An 18,932-nucleotide genomic window follows, 5' to 3' on the forward strand; every position below is an offset into this window, starting at 1 on the left:
TTACGAGAACCAGCATTGGCATACTGCTTTGGTGGCTTCTAATGGACATGAAGGAACATCGATGGGGTGGCTCAGATATCAGTCTCCAGGCTGCACACTTGGAACCGGGAGGGAGAATCATCTTTGGTGCACTGACTCCTACTGACTAAACTCATGACAAACCAGAATCCAACACAATTAAATTACAGGGCAAAATATAAGTCTGGTTGACTAGAACATTTGCATAGCATGACTGATATGTACCCTTGTCTTCATGTAAGTCTCCCTGACTCACTCAGTTCATCTCAGAAGGAGACTTGGTATCTGTAGGAACTGAGGAAAGGAGCCAGGTGGCCATAAGGGCAATTATGGACCCTTGGGCCTAGGCACCCACCCGTGGCTGATAGGCCAATCTGTTTGGCTAAATGACTATCCTCTTCCTCTCCCATTGTTTCTTACGTGTCAAAGGATCAGGAAATTACCTTGCCAGGTAATTAACAGTGTCATCTTAGCACCTAGCCCAGTGCTGGCTCACAGCAAATGCTCAGTACATCTTTGGTGAATGACAAACTGACATCCTCTGAACGTGTGTGTCATGCACATTGTACATATTCAAGCATTTCATGTTGTGTATTTACTGTAGTCCTAAGCCACATTATTTGCATCATGTCTGTTCCCTAACAGACAAAATCTTGAAGTGATTACTTAGGTGTCATCCCCAAATTCAGAATTTAGATGATTTCAAATAAATTTACATAAAATTAAATGCAACCATTGTAGGCATGTCATTCAGTGAGGTTTGACAATAATCACCACCACAATAAGATACAGAACATTTCCAAGAACCAAAACAGCTCCTTCCTGCCCCTTTGCAGGCAATCCCCTCTAACCAGGTCGGCTTTCCATCATACATTTATTCCCCATTCCTGAATTTTATAGAAATGGAATCACAGAGTAGGTACTCTTGTGTGGCTGGCTTCTTTCACTCAGTATAAGGTTTTGGAGATTTTCAGAGTCTGATGTTTGTCCTGCTACTTCTTGGCCAAGTGGCCTTGCGCAACCTGCTTGACCTCTCGAAGCCCAGCCCCTCTATTTTTAAAGTGGGGTGACAATGACAGAATACTTGATGGGTATCTGGGGAGTATGACACCGGCTGATCCTAGTATTTGGCCCTGGGAGGATGAGCATCTATCCATTTTGCTCAGGACTGAGGAGTTTTGTGGAACATGGGACTTTTCCATGCTGACATCTGCAAAGTCCCAGGTAAACCGAGACAGCTGGTCACCCTAGATGGTGACGGCTCAGCTGCAGAGGCTGATTTACTGTGAAGCTAATAAAGCTTCAGCCTCAGGACCTCCCCTATGCAGGTTCCTCCAATGCCTAGCAGTGTATTGGCACAGCCATATGTTTCTGTAATATTTATAAAAGTAAGATACGTTTGCATTCTTCTGTTTCATGAGGCACCCACCCCTCTCACTAACCCCAACCCCAAACTGTATAAGCTTCAGGCCCTACAAAATCTGGAGCTGCCCCTGGGAGCTGCTATGATTATTGCTGATGGGAATGGCAGCCTGCCATGCACCCTCTGTGCATGACAGTGTGGGGGAAAATGGCCTGCTGACCTTCCTTCCTCATCCTTACACTTGGAAATGGCTACAGCTACATCATGGCACTAAGGGACAGATTTAAATCTTTACCCTGATTACACTGGTTATACCATCATCATGTCGCTTGAATCCCTAGATTCAAGAAACACAGCATACATCACTATAAGAAAGCTTATTCAGCAGGAGATAGAGTAGGAAGCCCTAGACTTACCTGCTCGATGGTGCCGCAGCCCGAGTATGGAATTGTGAATGTCACCTGGCTGGCCGTTATTTGGGGCTGACACTGGGAGTTTTCATTCCAGGTGGGAATGATAAGGTCCTTGGCAGAATAGCCCAGGGATTGGAGGTAGCTCCTGCTCACACTGGCTTGCATGTGGTTTGGCAGACAAAGCAGCTCTGGTGGACAAGGGCAAATAATGCAGGCATTCAGCACCCCAGCAAGCCCACTAGGCGCTCCTCCCGTATAAAGATGCAGAGACCAAGATGGCGGACAAAGACGGCCCACATTGGATAGCCCTCACCACAACCCCCCAGGTGCCCCATGACTCAGGTCAGTGTTATTCTCACAAGACCCCTTCGAGGGCATAGGGACTTAGGATTCCCCTGATGGAGAAATGGAGGCAGGATGTGAAATGAGTAAAATGTTTTGCCAATCTACCATTTATCCATAAAGTAAAGTAATGCTCCGGTTGAATGGTGGAGATGTTATAAAATAAAGTCTTTTAGCTATGGAATAGGTCAATGCTTAAAATCCTGACTGCAAAAGAGAGCTTGGACATCACCTCACTCAGTCCCTAAGCCAATCTATAAATCAGTCCATTTAACAGCTCAAATTGTGGCCATTAGCTGGAAGTGGCTGAGTGATCGGCTCAGTCCATCTTCAGATAGCAGCCAAATATGCTGTCTTGGGACATAGTCCAGGGGCCAGGTGGTCACCTGTGTCCTTGGCACTGACATCTCACCATGTACTGAAAGTATGACCTCACATCTTCTTTTTAGTCTCTGCTGACCACAGTAAGACCACCACACCGCCCATCAGCCAGTTCTGGCCCTTGACCTCATTTCTGGGCAGCCGGAGTCCCAAGACCACTGCTCGTGGCCCCTTTCAGCACCAGATCAAGCCTTGGTGACCTGACAAAGCTGCTCTAGTTTCTTATTTCGCAACCACAGAAGGGTGGAGCAGAGGTGTCCCCCGCAACGAGCCCCCACGAGGGGCCTTACTGGTGTTATCTTCAGAAGGGCTGGAGTAGTAGCTGGCCTGGAAGCCCCTCCTCGTGATGCTGCCATCGCTGACGAAGCGAATGGACATGAAGTTCGATGAGGAACTGAGGGAGCCCTTGGTTCCATCACAAACGCGGGCAATCAGAGGGGAACTGTGGGAGGGGCCGTTGAACACTTCAATGTAGTCGTAGTTGCAGCCACCTTCAAGCCTGCAGGGACAGAACACAGAGTTCTGGCGTCACTTTCAGCCAGGATTTGATGCAGGGGGTCAGATCTCAGTGAGGTGGGGGGGTGGGGAGGGTCACACCTTTGTGGCAGAAATACTGACAAAATTAATAGTTGAAAATAAAAGAATGATATTCACTTCCCTGTGACTGCCATGCACGAAACTTCGTCCTAACTTTTGGGGTCACACATACGAAATCGACAGCCCCTCTCCTGACACTCCTTTGCATCATGAAAGGAAAGGATCACAACCTGCCTTAGACTGCTTCTTCAATCAAAAAGACCCTGGCTTCCCATTGAACAAAATAAATAGTCATGAATCCATAGTGATAGAAATAAATAACTGGACTAATGAATATCGGACAAGTCAAATAACCTCTCTGAAGGTTAGGTGGTCGACCTTCCTCCATAGGATCACATGAGCTTTCAGTACAGTCTCTGAGATCCAGAATGAATTGTAATGATGAGGAGGTTAAAATAATATTATAACTTCTGCAAAACTCCAAATGAATTTCCAAGGCAGAGATTCGCAAAGCCACAGCAACCAAAAAGCAAGAGAGGAGACTATTGTGTTCAGGAAAGGCTATTACAAAAGAAATGATGGCACCCTCTTTCCTGGACACCAGAAAATACTCGTACCTCTGCTTGGCCACGCCCCTCCTTGGACCAATCATAACGTGGCTTTGACGCTGTGTCCTCTGCTTAAAGCAGTGATTCCCCCTTTTCACTGAATGAGGAACAGATAAATGAGCCTCTGCAGCAGAGATCTCTCCACCTCTACTTGACCCGCCAGAACTCACCCCCCAAAAAAAGGAGGCAGTGAAGAAAAAAGGGTTAAAAAAAAAAAACAACCTGGTGTGGTTAATAGGATTCTGTGTGTTACTCTTACTCCTAACAGGCATCCTTCCCGTTGGATAACCTTTTCCAAGTATTTTCACCTCTTTCTCTCTCGTGACCTTCCCAGTAGCCAGAGATGAGAGGAAAGCAGGTATTTTATTTCCTTGTTTTGACCAAGGTTCAGGAAAATTAAGTGATTTCCTGTGGGCACACAGCAAATGAGTGACAGACCTGGGACTTTAAACCAGGGCTCTTGTCCCGGCCCCACCTCCACAGGGTGCCTCTGGGCTAGGTGAAAAATTGAACCCATAAGAGAATATGTCAATTGGGCCAACAACTCTCCTGAAGAGCTAGGTGCCATTTATTCTGTTCTACGATATCTGTGAGGCCCCCACGTGTTCTCCTCTGCACCCACACACTTACTGGACATCTCTGAAGACAACAGTCACACGGTAGTTACTTTGGACTTCAATGTCCCACACACATCGGGCGTTGTTTGGATAGTTCCCTGGATAGAACGGGCTGGAAAAGTACCCAGATGGCTGGGACAGGAAGCCTCCGCAGGAATAATTTGCTGTCGGAAGAAATGAAAATCTGGAGGGCCCCCAGAGCCTGCTGCACAGTCACCTGGGGAAATTTTTAAACAACCCCCTAGACAGAAAGCCAGCAGGAGGTGGTGTAGACCTGGACTGTCCAGGGAGGCTCTACTCAGGGAAGCCATCTCCTCATTTTTGTCACTGTCCCCCTACCCCCATCCCCGCTGCCCCACCCAGCGGCACTGTCATTGAGGGGAAGGGAAAGGGGGTTTGTCAGGGAGCCCCAAACTTACTGTTTGGGCGGGTGGCATCGTGAACAGGAGCTGTTGACCAAGAGAAAAGATAACAATCAGTTTCTTGGTATCGTTGGCACAAATGTTCGGTGCTCACTTGGTCTGTGCAGAAAGGTGCCAACCCTGGGTTCACAGCGAGATGCTGGATGTGCGCCCTCAGAGAGCTCATGGCCTGGAGCGGTGGACGGGCAAGAGCAAATCCCAGCGTGGCAGGATGCGGCTGTGATCAGGGTAAGCCCAGGACATGGTGGGAGCCCAGAGCGTTGGCTCCTGACCCAGACTGAGCAGAGAAAGGGGGGCAGGTAATCGGGGCGGGGGGGAGTGGTCAGGCAAAAAAGTAGAGAGGGGGGTTCCATGCAGGGGGACCCAGGCCTGACAGTCACTAGCACACTTAGGGAACATCAGTGTGGATGGAGCAGGAGGGGTGGGGGGAGGAAACGAAACAGACAAAGGAAGTGGATCTGTCCCCAGACATGGGAATCTACACCCAGATGGCCCTGAAGAGTCACATGAAGGGTGCGAAGGTGTGGAGGCTGGGATTGACATTGGCATTTCGTAAGGACGCCCCCAGCTGCTGTGTGAAGAATGGATGGGGGCAAGGCTGAGGGGTCGCTGCTGTAGGAGGCTGGTGGTGAGGAGGGGAGGGTGGGGATGGAGGGGAAAGATCTCAGGAGCCAGGAGTGTGCTGCGAATGCTTAGAGAAGGTTCAGCAGCGGTTCCGGAGCGGGCAGCCAGGAGCTTTTGGTGGTTACACACGGAGCTCAGTGATGAAGCAGGACCCACTGGCCTGCACTGACCAGGGTCTGGTGTCCGAACCTACACAGGTGGCTGGCCTCTCCCAGGGACTGACCGGAGATCTGAATCTTAGGCTGGCCAGGCCACTGATGGTCAAAGAGGAGCCCAGAGAGAGGCCCAGCTCTCCTCGGGTGGGGACATCTGCTGGAGGGGATACCGGTGCCGAGGAAGACATAAGGGGCAATTCCTGGGAGAGGGAGTGGCATGCCCTGCACCACCACCAGGCGGCTGGGTAGGAAGGACAGGTACTTACCGTGCGTTGTTGGCTGGCTTCCTGAAAAGGAATAAGAGAAAAGCATTAGTCGCTGAAGTGTGGCGGGAGGAGGGGCCCGCATGCGGCAGGGGCATACCCATGTGACTCACAGTCTGACCTCTTCTGTGAGTGCACCCATGGCCTGTGGAGTTACTGCCGTAAGGCCTGTGCTACTAGGGGGAGGCCTTGGGCGGGTCTCCCCTGCTGCTCCCCCAGCCTTATCATCACTTGGGGGTCATCAGTGCCACGACCAAGGTCACAGCATCACTTATTCCTCATTTCCTACTTGTCTGGAATTGTTCTAAGGTTTTACACGAATGAGCCACTTAGGTCTCTAATCGCCATTGGATGCAGATGCATCATGACCATCTCCTCTTCGTACAGGAGGAGACTGAGGCTGACAGATGAGACTCATTGCTAAAGGTCCCAGAGCAAATGGAAGGGTGAGAACACACATGCATACTAGCCCTGTGGCCAGTATAACCCACCAGAGACAACGGGGCCCTTGCATGGTCTTCTGGAGCGCGAAGACCAAGGGCACAGCTGCCAAGCTCCAGTCCCACCTCCACCCCCGGGACTGAGCCACAAACACCATCAACCACCAGCCCTTAACTTTCACCCTGCAGCAGGTTGGAGGTGAAAGGGGCCTTCCACGAATGACGCCACGTGGTACCTGAGCAAATGACTCCAGCGTCTTCACTGTGGGCACAGTTATGGGAGAACCAGCCTCGGTTCCGGCACTGCCAGAGAGTAGATTCAGTCCCTGAGCACACCACGTCATCCAGGGTGATGGGGCCAGAGCCGGGCCCAAAATAGGCGTTTCCCACAGCGGATACTGCATATCCACACTCCAGCTGTCTGCAGACCACCTGGGCATCCTGAATGCCCCAGGAATCGTCACACACCGTCCCCCACGTGCCACCGTGGTAAATTTCCACACGCCCGGCACATGCATTATAGGAGAAGTTTGAATTGACTAATCTCAAGCTGGCGTCTGAAAGATACATGGCATAAGAACTGAGGGTCATTCCCACAACAGATCTCGAAGGCCGAATAACCCATGGGCCTTGCTCCCTCCTAAAGTCCCCAGGTGACTGATCAGGGTACAGACATCTCCAAGATCAGCTGGAAGGGGCTTAAGACACCACAGAGCTCAGACCCCCTCCCCCTCCAGATGGGGACACGTTGGCTCAGCAAGGTCAGTCACCAGGTCTCCCAGGAAGTGGCAAACCCAAGGCCAAGGTGTGTCCGCGATTCCCCACATCTCTTGGCCTTGGTTTATCAGAGTCGGCTGTGAGATAAGGAGGAGGAGGGGCAACACATGGCTGAGGTCCTTCTTTGCATTAACATAGGAACCATGACACGCACGGAAGCAGGGTCCGCCTAAACACACCGAGCCCCGAAAGTCAGTTCTGTCAGATTTAGTTTGAACGCACCTCTAGGAAAGGAGTTATACCAAGCAGAAAAGCCGGTGTTTTGGACACTGACATCACTTCGAAATCGAACAATCATTCGGTTGTAAGAAGATGTGAATATTTGCCTGGTGTCATTACAAATTTTCCCCAGCAAGTTATTGCTATTCAGTGATCCATCAGAAATTTCAACATAATCAAAATTGCAATTTCTATGCGTCTCCAGCCTGTATGAAAAAAATGCACTCATGTCAACATTGAAATTTCTATTGCTCCTGTCTTTTACAGATAGTTCGGACTTTCACGAGCCATGTTACTGAACCTAAGATTTTCTTCTTGCTCTTCTTTAATCATATCAAAGGACTTCCCTATGTTGCCTAATGCTTCATGGTAGGATCAGAGCAACATAATGTCTAGCCGGTGGCACCTGAGAGTGAAAAGCATCTCAGCCCAGCACACAACGCAGACCGTGGAGGCCCATCCTTCACCAGGTGATCTGAGTGTTACTTACTGCAGATGACTGAAGCCCAGATTGATGCGGTAGCCAGAGTTCACTTCTATTTCCCAGACACATTCGGCATTGTTGGGGTAGTATCCAGGGTAGGATGGGCTGGAAAATGCCCCACTGGCATTGAATAAGAAGCCGCCACAATCTAAAAAGGGTCCTATAGAGGAGACAGAGAGGGACACGCCAACATGGCAGGTTTCAAGTGTGTTGTACAAGCAATTGTCTTCCGGGTAAGAGTCCTCAGGCTTCATCCCCCAACCTTACACCATGACTCGGTTTTTCCTCTCTTGGGCCTGGTCCTGGGCTGCCCCACATTAGGGGCCTTGATCTGAGGATCTGCCTCCCTCATGGGGCCTGGAAAAGTGACTCTCTGCCAAGAGGTGACCCAAGCTTCAGAGAGAACATGAGTCACCTTGTCGCAAAAACGCCAAGAAAGCAACAAAGTTATTATTGTCATTGTTCGGTGGAGCACAGGGATCATCTTGGCTGAGCGGGAGTGCTGGCCCGTGGAGAGCACTCTGCAATATAACTTATTCCCTAGGGTTTCCGGCCAGTTGACAAGAAGTAGTGGGAAGTGGGGTCGACCACACGGTTTCTGCCACAGAAGGCCTGGGCTTGCATCTTGGCTCTGCCTTTATCAGATTCATGATCTCGAGCAAGTTACTGAAACTCTCTGCCTCAGTTTCCTCATCTGAAAAATGGGAGTGCTAATAACATCTGCCTCATCAGATTCCTGGGTGAATTAAATGAGATAAGACACGTGAACCCTGAGAGCAGGGCCTGGCACATAGTAAGCTCTCAACAGTATCAGCTGATATAATTTATCACAGAATGATAAATAATATTAAGCATTCAAACTTTTGTTGGTCTGTTTAATAGACCGTTAAAAAATATCTAGATACTCAGTGGTAATAGAAATTGAAACTGGCTCTTCCCTTATTCACAGCTCTTTTTGTTTATTTTTGCTACAGTGTACAATTCAATGGTTTTTAGTATTTTTTTTTAATTTTATTTTATTATGTTATCTCACCATACAATATATCATTAGTTTTTGATGTAGTGATCCACGATTCATTCATAACACCCAGTGCTTCATGGTTTTTAGTATATTCAGAATGCTGCAACCATCACTACAGTCAATTCGAAAAGATTTTTGTTACTCCAGAGAGAAACCCTGTCCCCAACAGTAGTCACTCTTCGTTTGCCCCCAGCCCAAGGCAATTGCTAATCTACTTTCTGTCTCTACAGATTTGTCTATTCTGGACATATCATATCCATACAGTCTTAAAATATGTGGTCTTTTGTGACTGGCTTCTTTTGCTTAGCATCATGTTTTCAAAGTATGTCCCTGTTGTAGCGTATACGAACAAGCACCAGGACTTCACTTCCTTCTATTGCCAAGTAATATTCTGCTGTATGGATGGACCATATTTTGTATATCCATTCACCATGATGAACATTCAGGTGGTTTCCACTTTGGGGTTATTAGGAACAAAGCTGCCCACCTGTGAACATTCATATGTAAGTTTCTGTGTGGATACATGCTTTCTCCTGAGTATATGCCCAGGACTATAATTGCTGGGTCCTATGGTAACTCTATGTTTAACTTTTTGAGGAGCCACCAAACTGTTTCTCAGTGGATGTACCATTTTATATTCCCATCAGCAGGGTGTGAGGGCTATGACTTCTCCATAGCCTCACCAACACTTGCTATTATCTGACTTTTTTATTCTAGCCAAACTACTAGGTGTGAAGTTGTATCTCTTTGTAGATTTGCTTTGCGTTTCCCTGATGGCTAGTGATGTTTGACATATTTGCATTGAAAATATTCAATGACATAAACAAGTGGCCATATTTGCATGTGCTTATTGACCATTTGTATATCTTCCATGGAGAAATATCTGTGCAGATCCTGCGCTCATTCTTTCATTGGGTTATTGGACTTTTTATTATTGACGTGTAAAAGGTTCTTTATGTATTCTAGATGCAAGTCTCTTATCAGATGTATGATTTGCAAATGTTTCCTCTGTTTCTGTGGAAAAATGGTGCTTCTTAAAGATAATTTAGCCTTTAAAATATGCCTACCCATAAGTTCTATTTCTACACTGGGAAGTAATCAAAGATGAAGCCAAAGTGTCAGAGCAAATGGTATGCATTACAGATTTCTAAAAATATAATAGAGATGATTATAAAATAAAAGTGTTACTGTATGTGATTACCTAAGTACATAAAATAGACTTAGAAAGAATTAATTCTTTTGTCCTGTGATTAGTAATGGTTTAATTAAATCGTGATATATCCATAGAATGAAAAACTGTGTGCCCAATAAACTTTATGGTGTAAAAATAATTTCAATACCTTAAAAATGCTAATGTTAAAGACATAAAAATAAGTATTCTATACTCATGTGAAAATGAATGTTATAAAATAGGGCATAAGGCCTGCCGTCATTTGTGTATGTGTGCATGTTGGTGTATGTATCAAAATGCCAATTATGATTAAATATTCACCCATTCATTCATGTATTCATTTACTCTTTTTAGAAAACATTCATGTTATGCCAGACACAATGCTAGAAATAAGGATGCAAGAGGGTAAAAGGCAGATATGGTCTCTGGCCTCAGGAAGTGCGCAGTTTGGCATAAAAGTCAAGGAAGATCTTTTGCAAACAGACTTCTGATTTTGCAATTCTCCAGCTTAAAACTTGTCAACAGCTCCGACTGTCCTTAGGATAAAGTCAGGAGTTCTAACCTGTGCACAAAGCTCCGAATGATCTGGCAACAGCCAAGCTCCTTCCCACCCAGGCCTACAAAGTGTCCCTTCTGGCTGGAGGGCATGTCAGCGAGTGAGCCCGCCTCTCTTGTATGCCGCTGCATCAGCAGCACTTCGTGAAGAACTTCCCCTAATCCCTCGATCAAGTAAAATCTCTGTGAATATGCCCTCTTTGCACACCGAACTTCCCCTCTGAAGCACCTGTCACACCTGTAATTACATCATAAATTCAGTAGTACGTATTTACTACTGTGAGCTACCTGAGGGAGGAGATTGTTTTCTCTTTTTCAACATTCTGAAATTTTACAACATTCTTGATGGCCATTAGACCATATGTACAGCAAAGACCTTAAAATACTTAGCATAAGAAGAGGTAGCATTTATTAAGTACATTCTATGTACCAAGGACTATGTTAACTTTAGTCCAGTAAATTTATTTCTTTCCTCCAGGAAAAATTGGGGAGATATGCAAAGACTTACAAAAAGATTCTACATCAGAGGATCCTTCATAACAATGTGGAAATATAGACAACATAAACGTCCAAGGGGACTAGTAAACTAATTCGTGGTCATAGCTGTGTAATGAAATACAAAGCAGGCATTTAATATGATGGGAAGAAAATATTCAGTGACATAAACAAGTGGCCATATCATTTCTTAGGAGTGATGGAAAGCTATTGAGCAATAGCCACGAGGAAAAATTTACTTGCGAAGGATTGATTACTTGTGAAATTATCCATTTATTGTCTCCCTTCCTTCTCTCAAAGCTTCGGAGATACCCCAAGAAATAAAAGCCTTTAAGTCTATTCTTTGAAGAACAACTTATTTCATTTCCTTAAAAGAAGGAGAAGTGGGTCTCCTTATTAAAACAAAAGTCATCCACCTGGCAGGGGGGATAAAAAAGGCTGAGTGTCTGGAAGATAGAGGCAGGCTGTGTGTGGGCAGTTTTGGAGCAGTGTAGGGGATGAGAATCCCAAGCCCTCAGGTGGAAAACCGTGATACTTACTATTAGTAGTTATAGTTGATGGGCGCCACCAATCTGGAAGGAAAATGAAGTGATTTTAGGATTTTATTGAAAAAGGTTTCATTCCGTAGTCATTAGTTTGGTATGGAAATGTTACTGTAGATGATTCTATCCCTGACTGGAGGACTTCTCAGAGCCTGGACAATTCCAGTTTGCACTGCGAATGGCCCAGATGGGCTAGAGTATGGAGCTAGCACTTCCCAACATACCTGGCACTGAATATTTTCACTGTAGGGTAAAGAAAACCTTGGGGATTGCTCTCTCAACGTGAAGGATTTCTTGAACAGACAAGCACTGGTAGGAGTTTTATTTGGTTGTATTTCTCAAATGATCATAATTCTGACTTGAACACTTAGTTTCATCTGAAATGACCAGAGGGGAACAAAAATCCTTCCACTACGGCTTCTCTGAGCAAACCCTGGCAGCAGAGAGTGGCAACCTAAGTAGGAGCCAAAGTCCTGGGGACTCAGCTGGTCACAGTAACAAATACCAGAGTCCTCAAAAAGAAGAGCCTGGGCTTCTCTTTCACTTTCTAGAAACATGAGAGTAGAATTCCAGTGAGGAATGATGCTAGGCTGGGATGCAGCTACTCACCTGGGGTAGTAGGAGTGCTTTGTACAGCTGCAAAAAAAGAGGACACATTATTAGTCTCTGTGAAGGATGTGCAGAAAGAAGCCTCTCAGGATCCAAAGAAACAGAAATGCTGAGTGCTTCACCCACTATCACTAAGAAAGAATTTCTGGAAGGGGTCCTGAGGACCTGAAGTGTAGAAGTAAATCTCAGGGGCAGGATTCCACACAAAAAAACTATTGCAGGAATTTGTTCTCACGACCTATATGCCCATTAATACATGACTGCTCTACGGGCTTATTAAGATACTGCAGTCCTCCCATAAAATTCAAGTACATCAATATGATTGCTGATGCACTTTCCGCTCAAGCCATAAGGGAAAATGCCTGCCCTTCAGCAAAACTCAGGAAGATGAGGTAACGGTGAAAGGAAATAGTTTTTCAGAGAAAATAACAAACAAAAATAGGGGCTCAAAATTTTGAGGTTCACCTGAGCAGATGACACCCGCATCCTCTGAGTGCCTGCAGTTGTGCGAGTTCCAGCCGTTGTGGGGGCAGCGCCACAGGTACGACTCATGCCCGGAGCAGCGCACGTCATCCAGAACAATGGGCCCTGAGCCCTCACCAAACCGGGCATTTCCTGGGGCCGACATGGCCCAGCCACAGCCCAGCTGCCTGCAGACCACGTTGGCGTCATTGGTGTCCCAGTTGTCGTCACACACGGTGCCCCAGGAGCCTCGGTACAGGACCTCCACGCGGCCCTGACACCGGTCCCCTCCGCTCACCAGCCTCAGTGCCAAACCTGTTTCATTCCCTAGCAGGACAAAGAACAAGACCTCCTGTCCATGTCTGTCTTAAGGTCACAGGCTTAAGGCATGTTCCAGACTCAGGGGCTTCCTCCTGGCCAATGGCCCCTGGGCAGGTGGTCACCTTTGAACATGCCCAGAGGTTAATCTTCATCACAGGGAAAGGAGCAGAGACATCCTCCTCAGCCCAGGCCTAAGGATGCTCCAAGGCAGGGAAGCACCCGATGACCCATGGAGGAGAGGGGGAAGACAAACCCACACCACACTGGGCACACTGAGGATGGAGCCCCATAGCTACCAAGGGCAGACCAAGGGCAGGCTAAGGCCACTGTCCTGTTGGGCAGCTTATTGGCTCCTGTGAGGTCCTGGCTGAGTTCTGGCAAAGTCCCAGGACATGATGGCACCTCGGCAAGAAGGGTGCAGTACCAGCACATTGCCCCTGTCTTCCCGGGGCTGTACCCTGTGGCCTGGGAGGCACAACCAAGGTCCCAGCAGCACTTGAGAGGCCTCCAGGGTTTACACTGAGCACCTGGAGGAGGATCTTCACTGAACATCAGCTCAGGATCCCAGTGGAGTCAGGTGGCCACCCCGTAAGATCAGACCTCAGATCTTGTATATTCAGCGACTCCTTCACCACCTCCCATCCTACACACACACACACACACACACAGACACACAGACACACACACTCACACACTCTCTCTCTCACACACACACAAGGGACAAAGATAAGTAAAGGAACACCCTGAGATTCCTCCTGTCACTTCCAATCCCAAACTTTACGCCGAAGGAGAAAATGAGCCAGGGAGGATGGATGGGAATATTTACCTGTTGTTATTCCTACAGGTATGGATGAGGTGGGCCAGGTGCCTGGAAGAGGCAACAGAGGGAAAAGACAGAGTTACACATCATGGAAAACAGTCTTTGAAAAGAGTTTTTGGCAGGAATCGTGGCAACTGCACACTGCTTTTTGCCATCTTCCATCCGTGTGTGCTAACCAAGCGCTTGCTCAATAACTTCCCTTGGGATAAAGTCCATTCAGGAGGACAACCTGGACCCTCCACAGCCATCTCTGAGCCTGGCAGGTCCATTCTCCCTTTGAAAACTTTGCCACATCCCTACTCAAGACATACATGTCTGAAGGGTCTGCCACACTCTGAAGTTTGGACAGAAAGAGTCAGGGGCACAGTAGGCCCACCTGGAACCAATTAAGTATCCTGGCACCTGGAACACACCATAAATCATTACACTGTGATCCTTGGGCTCTGTCCCTGCCACTTTGGATACACACTTTGGACCTTGATGAATCTGAGGCTGTATTAAACAATGAGCAAAAGAAGTGATCCAGCCTATTCGGATTGCCCTTCAATACGAGGTCAGTGCTCATCACCGTCCATTCTCCAATTCAAATTGTGATCCCAGATTGCATTCCAGCTGAAATTCATGGCACACTTGGTCAGTTGTTGGGTACCTACATGCAGCTATCTTTTGGGACACTTTGACAGACTAGATGAAAACTCATGGACTGATGGAAAGATAGGACTCTTTGAGTCCTTTGAGTCCCAAGTCTAGCTAAGAACAGCTTGCTAGAGACCCCTGGGAAAGGGGGGTTGGAAGAAAGCTGCGCACAGGTTTGATACAAAGAGCAGTGGTTCACCAAGACTAGTGGGAACAAGGCAGGATGGCACAGGAACCAAGAGACATTCCAAATAGGGTGGCTGAGGACTCACCTGGCTGGATTGTGGACTGCGGCCGCGCAACTGTGAGAAAGAAACACAAGTCAGACACTAAGAACACAGGGGTCACAACCAGATCACAGGTTCAGGAAACTCAGCCTATCCCTTCTAGGATCATGCTTCCATGTGCTATTGGGTAGACAAGCCAAGGCCCACCATCATCTCTCCATGTTTTCAGAGTCCAAACATATGTCCCACTGCCATTGATTGCATTCCTGGACTTGAGAGATGATGATTCAGGAGGCAGAATGCCAACGCCAGGAGAGGGACAAACCAAGGAAGCCATTGAATTCACTCCACATGGGTCAGAAAGAATGAGGGTAGGGAGTTGATATAGAAAAACACTAATTACAACAACACAATTGCAATGCTCTGAGTCATTACACGGTTTCTCAGCCTTTCTGCAGTGGGCAAGGCTCAGGATCCACATTTACATCTGGCTCTTTAGCTTTCACTGTACCACCAACCTGCCATTCCCTACACAGTATCCCTCTTCCCAGCTGTTCTTCACTGCCCTCCCAAATTCACAATGTAGGCTGCAATCCTGTTCCCTGAGTCGGCTGCAAGGAGGACCCAGAAGAATGCAACCATGAAGGAGCGAAGGTGGTTCATTTTCCAACCACATTGCCAATAAGTGTGCTTTGAGAAGGAAGAGCTGGGAAGAGGGGTGTGGACTCAGCAGATGATCCTGCTGAGCAAAAGGGGGTTCCTTGTGAGTACCCACTGAATGGCGGACGGTCCGCTCCCCATCCCTGTGCTATTGATGCTCCAAAGCACTATAGGTCCAGGAGGGAGGGGACCTGCCAGTGCTCTTCACTCACTGTAGCCCTTTGGGAGCCAGCTGCGCCCAGAGAAGTTTGGGAGGCACAGCATATCCAGGAGAAGCTCAGGTGGGGACTTTGGAGCAGGAATGAGAGCATTTGCTCTCAGTAACAACCACCATGAAAGGGGGACCCGGGTATTTTTGAGGTTCACCTGAGCAGATGACACCCGCATCCTCTGAGTGGCCACAGTTGTGCGAGTTCCAGCCTCTGTGAGGGCAGCTCCACAGGTAGGACTCATGCCCGGAGCAGCGCACGTCGTCCAGCACAATTGGCCCTGAGCCTTGACCAAAACGGGCACTTCCAGGGGCCGAAGTGGCCCAGCCACAGCCCAGCTGCCTGCAGACCACGTTGGCGTCATTGGTGTCCCAGTCGTCGTCACACACGGTGCCCCAGGAGCCTCGGTACAGGACCTCCACGCGGCCCTGACACCGGTCCCCTCCGCTCACCAGCCTCAGGGCCAAACCTGACTCAGTCCCTGAGGGATAAAGAACAGAAATCGTCCTCCATCTCTATCTTAAGCTCATAAGCTTAAAACGTTGGGAAGACCCAGGGGCTTCTTCCTGGCCTAAGTCCGCGGGGCAGGGGCCTTTCAGCATGCCCAGAGGTTAATCTTCACCACAGGGAAAGGAACAGAGACATCCCAATCGGCTCAAGGCTAAGGACGCTCCAATGGAAAGAAGCACCCCAAGACCTGGATGGAGGTGACGTGCTGGACAAGCCTAATCCACACCGGGCACACCCAGTATGGAGCTCTAAAGCTACGGCTACATGCCAAGACCTGTGCCTTAATGGGCACCTTATTGGCTTCTGTGGCGTCCTGACTAGGTTCTGCCCAAATCCCTGGACATGGTGCACCTCGGCATGCAAGGTGCAGGACCGGCACATGGCCCTCCTCTTCTCAGGGCTCTACCCCATGGCTTGGGAGCTCCAGGACAAGCATGGGCCCAGGTGCACTTGAGAGGTCTCCAAGGCTTACTCTGAGCACCGGGGGCAGGATCTTTCCTGAACATAAGCCCTGGATCCCAATGCAGGTGGGGGGCCACCCTCTAAGATCAGACCCAGGATCTGATCTTCAGAGGCTTCTCTCTCTATCTCCCAGCAGTACACACACACACACACACACACACACACACACACACACACACGGATAAGGATAAGGAAAGACACACCCTGAGATGGTTCCCAACCCTTCCAAACCCAAACTTTATCTAGAACTGAGAATGAACCTAGGAGAGAGGACTGAAATATTCACCTAATTCAGTTGTTGAAGCTGCAGAGCTGGTGAGCCAGGCGGTGTCTGGATATGGCAACAAAGGTCAAAAAACAGAGTTAGACATCATGGAAAACATTTTCTGAAACCTGTCTTTGGCAGGCATCGTGTGAGTTGTCCATCTGCATCCTGCCACCTTCTAGCTGGCTGTGCTGTACAAAGCCCCCTGGTCCCCTAGCATTTCTAAGACAAAGGCCTTGTGGAGGTCAGCCGGGTCCCTCTACATCTCTAAGCCTGGCAAGTTCTTTTGTCCCTTAGAAAACCTTTGCCACCTGTCTATCTTGACTCATGTAGATCTGAGGGGTTTGCCATATATGAAGCCTCGGATAAAGAGTCAGGGGCATTGAGGGTCAACGTGGAGCCAACTGGTATCCCACTACCTAGAGCACCTCCATCAGCTATTGCACTCCCGTCCCCAGGAAATGCTGTCCAGGCCTCCGTGGATGCGGATATGACTCCACGGAATCGGAGCCTTTGCAAGCACTGAGTAAGGGACAGGAACAAGCCTGCCCTGGCGGCTCTTCAATAGGAAGGAAGTCGGTGGTCATCAGCATTCATTCTACGACTGAACTTGTCAGCCCGATTGTATTACAGCCGAGAATCATGGCACAAGCGGCCAGTTCTCTGAAACTTCAGGCAGCCATCTCTTGGCACAGTGTCCACATACTGGATGAAACCTCATGGACTGATGACAAGATGAGACCCTTGTGAATCCCATGTCTAGTTAAGAACCACCTGCCAGGATCTCAGTGACAGTGGGGAAAATTAAGGTGCTCCCAGGTTCGACAGAGAGCAGTGGTTTGACCAACGTAGGGGGAAGAGGGATGGGTGGGCAGAGAGACAAGCCTGAGTACGGTGGCAGGGGACTCACCTGGCTGGGTCGTGGACTGAGACGGAGCAGCTGTGAGAAAGAAACACGAGTCAGACACACAGCACACAGGTGCCCCAACTGGACCAAAGGTTCAAGAAACTCAGCCTATACCTCCTGAGATCATGCTTCCACATGCCCTTGAGTGGACAGAGCCAGGGCCCACTCTGAAACTCTCAGTCCTCTGGGACTCCCACTCTTTGTCCTGCTGCCATTGTCTGCCTTGCTGGGCCTGAGGGCTGACATTCCAGGAGGTGGAATGTCCCTGCCAGGCCCAGGACAGGCCACCAAAGCCCTTGTGTTCCCTCTGCATAGCAACAGCAAGAATGAATCTGGGCAGTTAATCTAGAAAGACCGCAATTCCACCAGCCCAGGTGCAACGATCCCAGGCTTTCCAAAGTTTCTCAGCCTTTCTGCAGTGGGCAAGGCTCAGGATCCACATTTACATCTGGCTCTTTAGCTTTCACTGTACCACCAACCTGCCATTCCCTACACAGTATCCCTCTTCCCAGCTGTTCTTCACTGCCCTCCCAAATTCACAATGTAGGCTGCAATCCTGTTCCCTGAGTCGGCTGCAAGGAGGACCCAGAAGAATGCAACCATGAAGGAGCGAAGGTGGTTCATTTTCCAACCACATTGCCAATAAGTGTGCTTTGAGAAGGAAGAGCTGGGAAGAGGGGTGTGGACTCAGCAGATGATCCTGCTGAGCAAAAGGGGGTTCCTTGTGACTACCCACTGAATGGCGGACGGTCCGCTCCCCATCCCTGTGCTATTGATGCTCCAAAGCAATATCGGTCCAGGAGGGAGGGGACCTGCCAGTGCTCTTCACTCACTGTAGCCCTTTGGGAGCCAGCTGCGCCCAGAGAAGTTTGGGAGGCACAGCATATCCGGGAGAAGCTCAGGTGGGGACTTTGGAGCAGGAATGAGAGCATTTGCTCTCAGTAACAACCACCATGAAAGGGGGACCCGGGTATTTTTGAGGTTCACCTGAGCAGATGACACCCGCATCCTCTGAGTGGCCACAGTTGTGCGAGTTCCAGCCTCTGTGAGGGCAGCTCCATAGGTAGGACTCATGCCCGGAGCAGCGCACGTCGTCCAGCACAATTGGCCCTGAGCCTTGACCAAAACGGGCACTTCCAGGGGCCGAAGTGGCCCAGCCACAGCCCAGCTGCCTGCAGACCACGTTGGCGTCATTGGTGTCCCAGTCGTCATCACACACGGTGCCCCAGGAGCCTCGGTACAGGACCTCCACGCGGCCCTGACACCGGTCCCCTCCGCTCACCAGCCTCAGGGCCAAACCTGACTCAGTCCCTGAGGGATAAAGAACAGAAATCGTCCTCCATCTCTATCTTAAGCTCATAAGCTTAAAACGTTGGGAAGACCCAGGGGCTTCTTCC

General features: G+C 48.8%; 1 protein-coding gene across 3 annotated transcripts in view; it reads right to left on the reverse strand.

Moving 5' to 3' along the window:
* Window positions 1-18,932, reverse strand: part of DMBT1 (deleted in malignant brain tumors 1) — a 76,384-nt gene that overhangs the window by 5,904 nt on the left and 51,548 nt on the right. For all 3 annotated transcript variants that reach the window (XM_078077023.1, XM_078077025.1, XM_078077024.1), the window contains 13 exons: window positions 14,568-14,597; window positions 13,666-13,707; window positions 12,522-12,845; window positions 12,057-12,083; window positions 11,445-11,477; window positions 7,670-7,823; window positions 7,183-7,385; window positions 6,420-6,740; window positions 5,747-5,767; window positions 4,699-4,728; window positions 4,293-4,443; window positions 2,808-3,016; window positions 1,798-1,982 (listed from right to left, as the gene is read on the reverse strand). In XM_078077023.1, the coding sequence (XP_077933149.1) occupies window positions 1,798-1,982; window positions 2,808-3,016; window positions 4,293-4,443; window positions 4,699-4,728; window positions 5,747-5,767; window positions 6,420-6,740; window positions 7,183-7,385; window positions 7,670-7,823; window positions 11,445-11,477; window positions 12,057-12,083; window positions 12,522-12,845; window positions 13,666-13,707; window positions 14,568-14,597 (1,730 nt within the window). The remainder of the gene's footprint in view (window positions 1-1,797; window positions 1,983-2,807; window positions 3,017-4,292; window positions 4,444-4,698; window positions 4,729-5,746; window positions 5,768-6,419; window positions 6,741-7,182; window positions 7,386-7,669; window positions 7,824-11,444; window positions 11,478-12,056; window positions 12,084-12,521; window positions 12,846-13,665; window positions 13,708-14,567; window positions 14,598-18,932) is intronic.

This window comes from Halichoerus grypus, chromosome 7 (genome assembly GCF_964656455.1).
Source record: "Halichoerus grypus chromosome 7, mHalGry1.hap1.1, whole genome shotgun sequence".
In the NCBI taxonomy this organism is placed as follows: Eukaryota; Metazoa; Chordata; class Mammalia; order Carnivora; family Phocidae; genus Halichoerus; species Halichoerus grypus.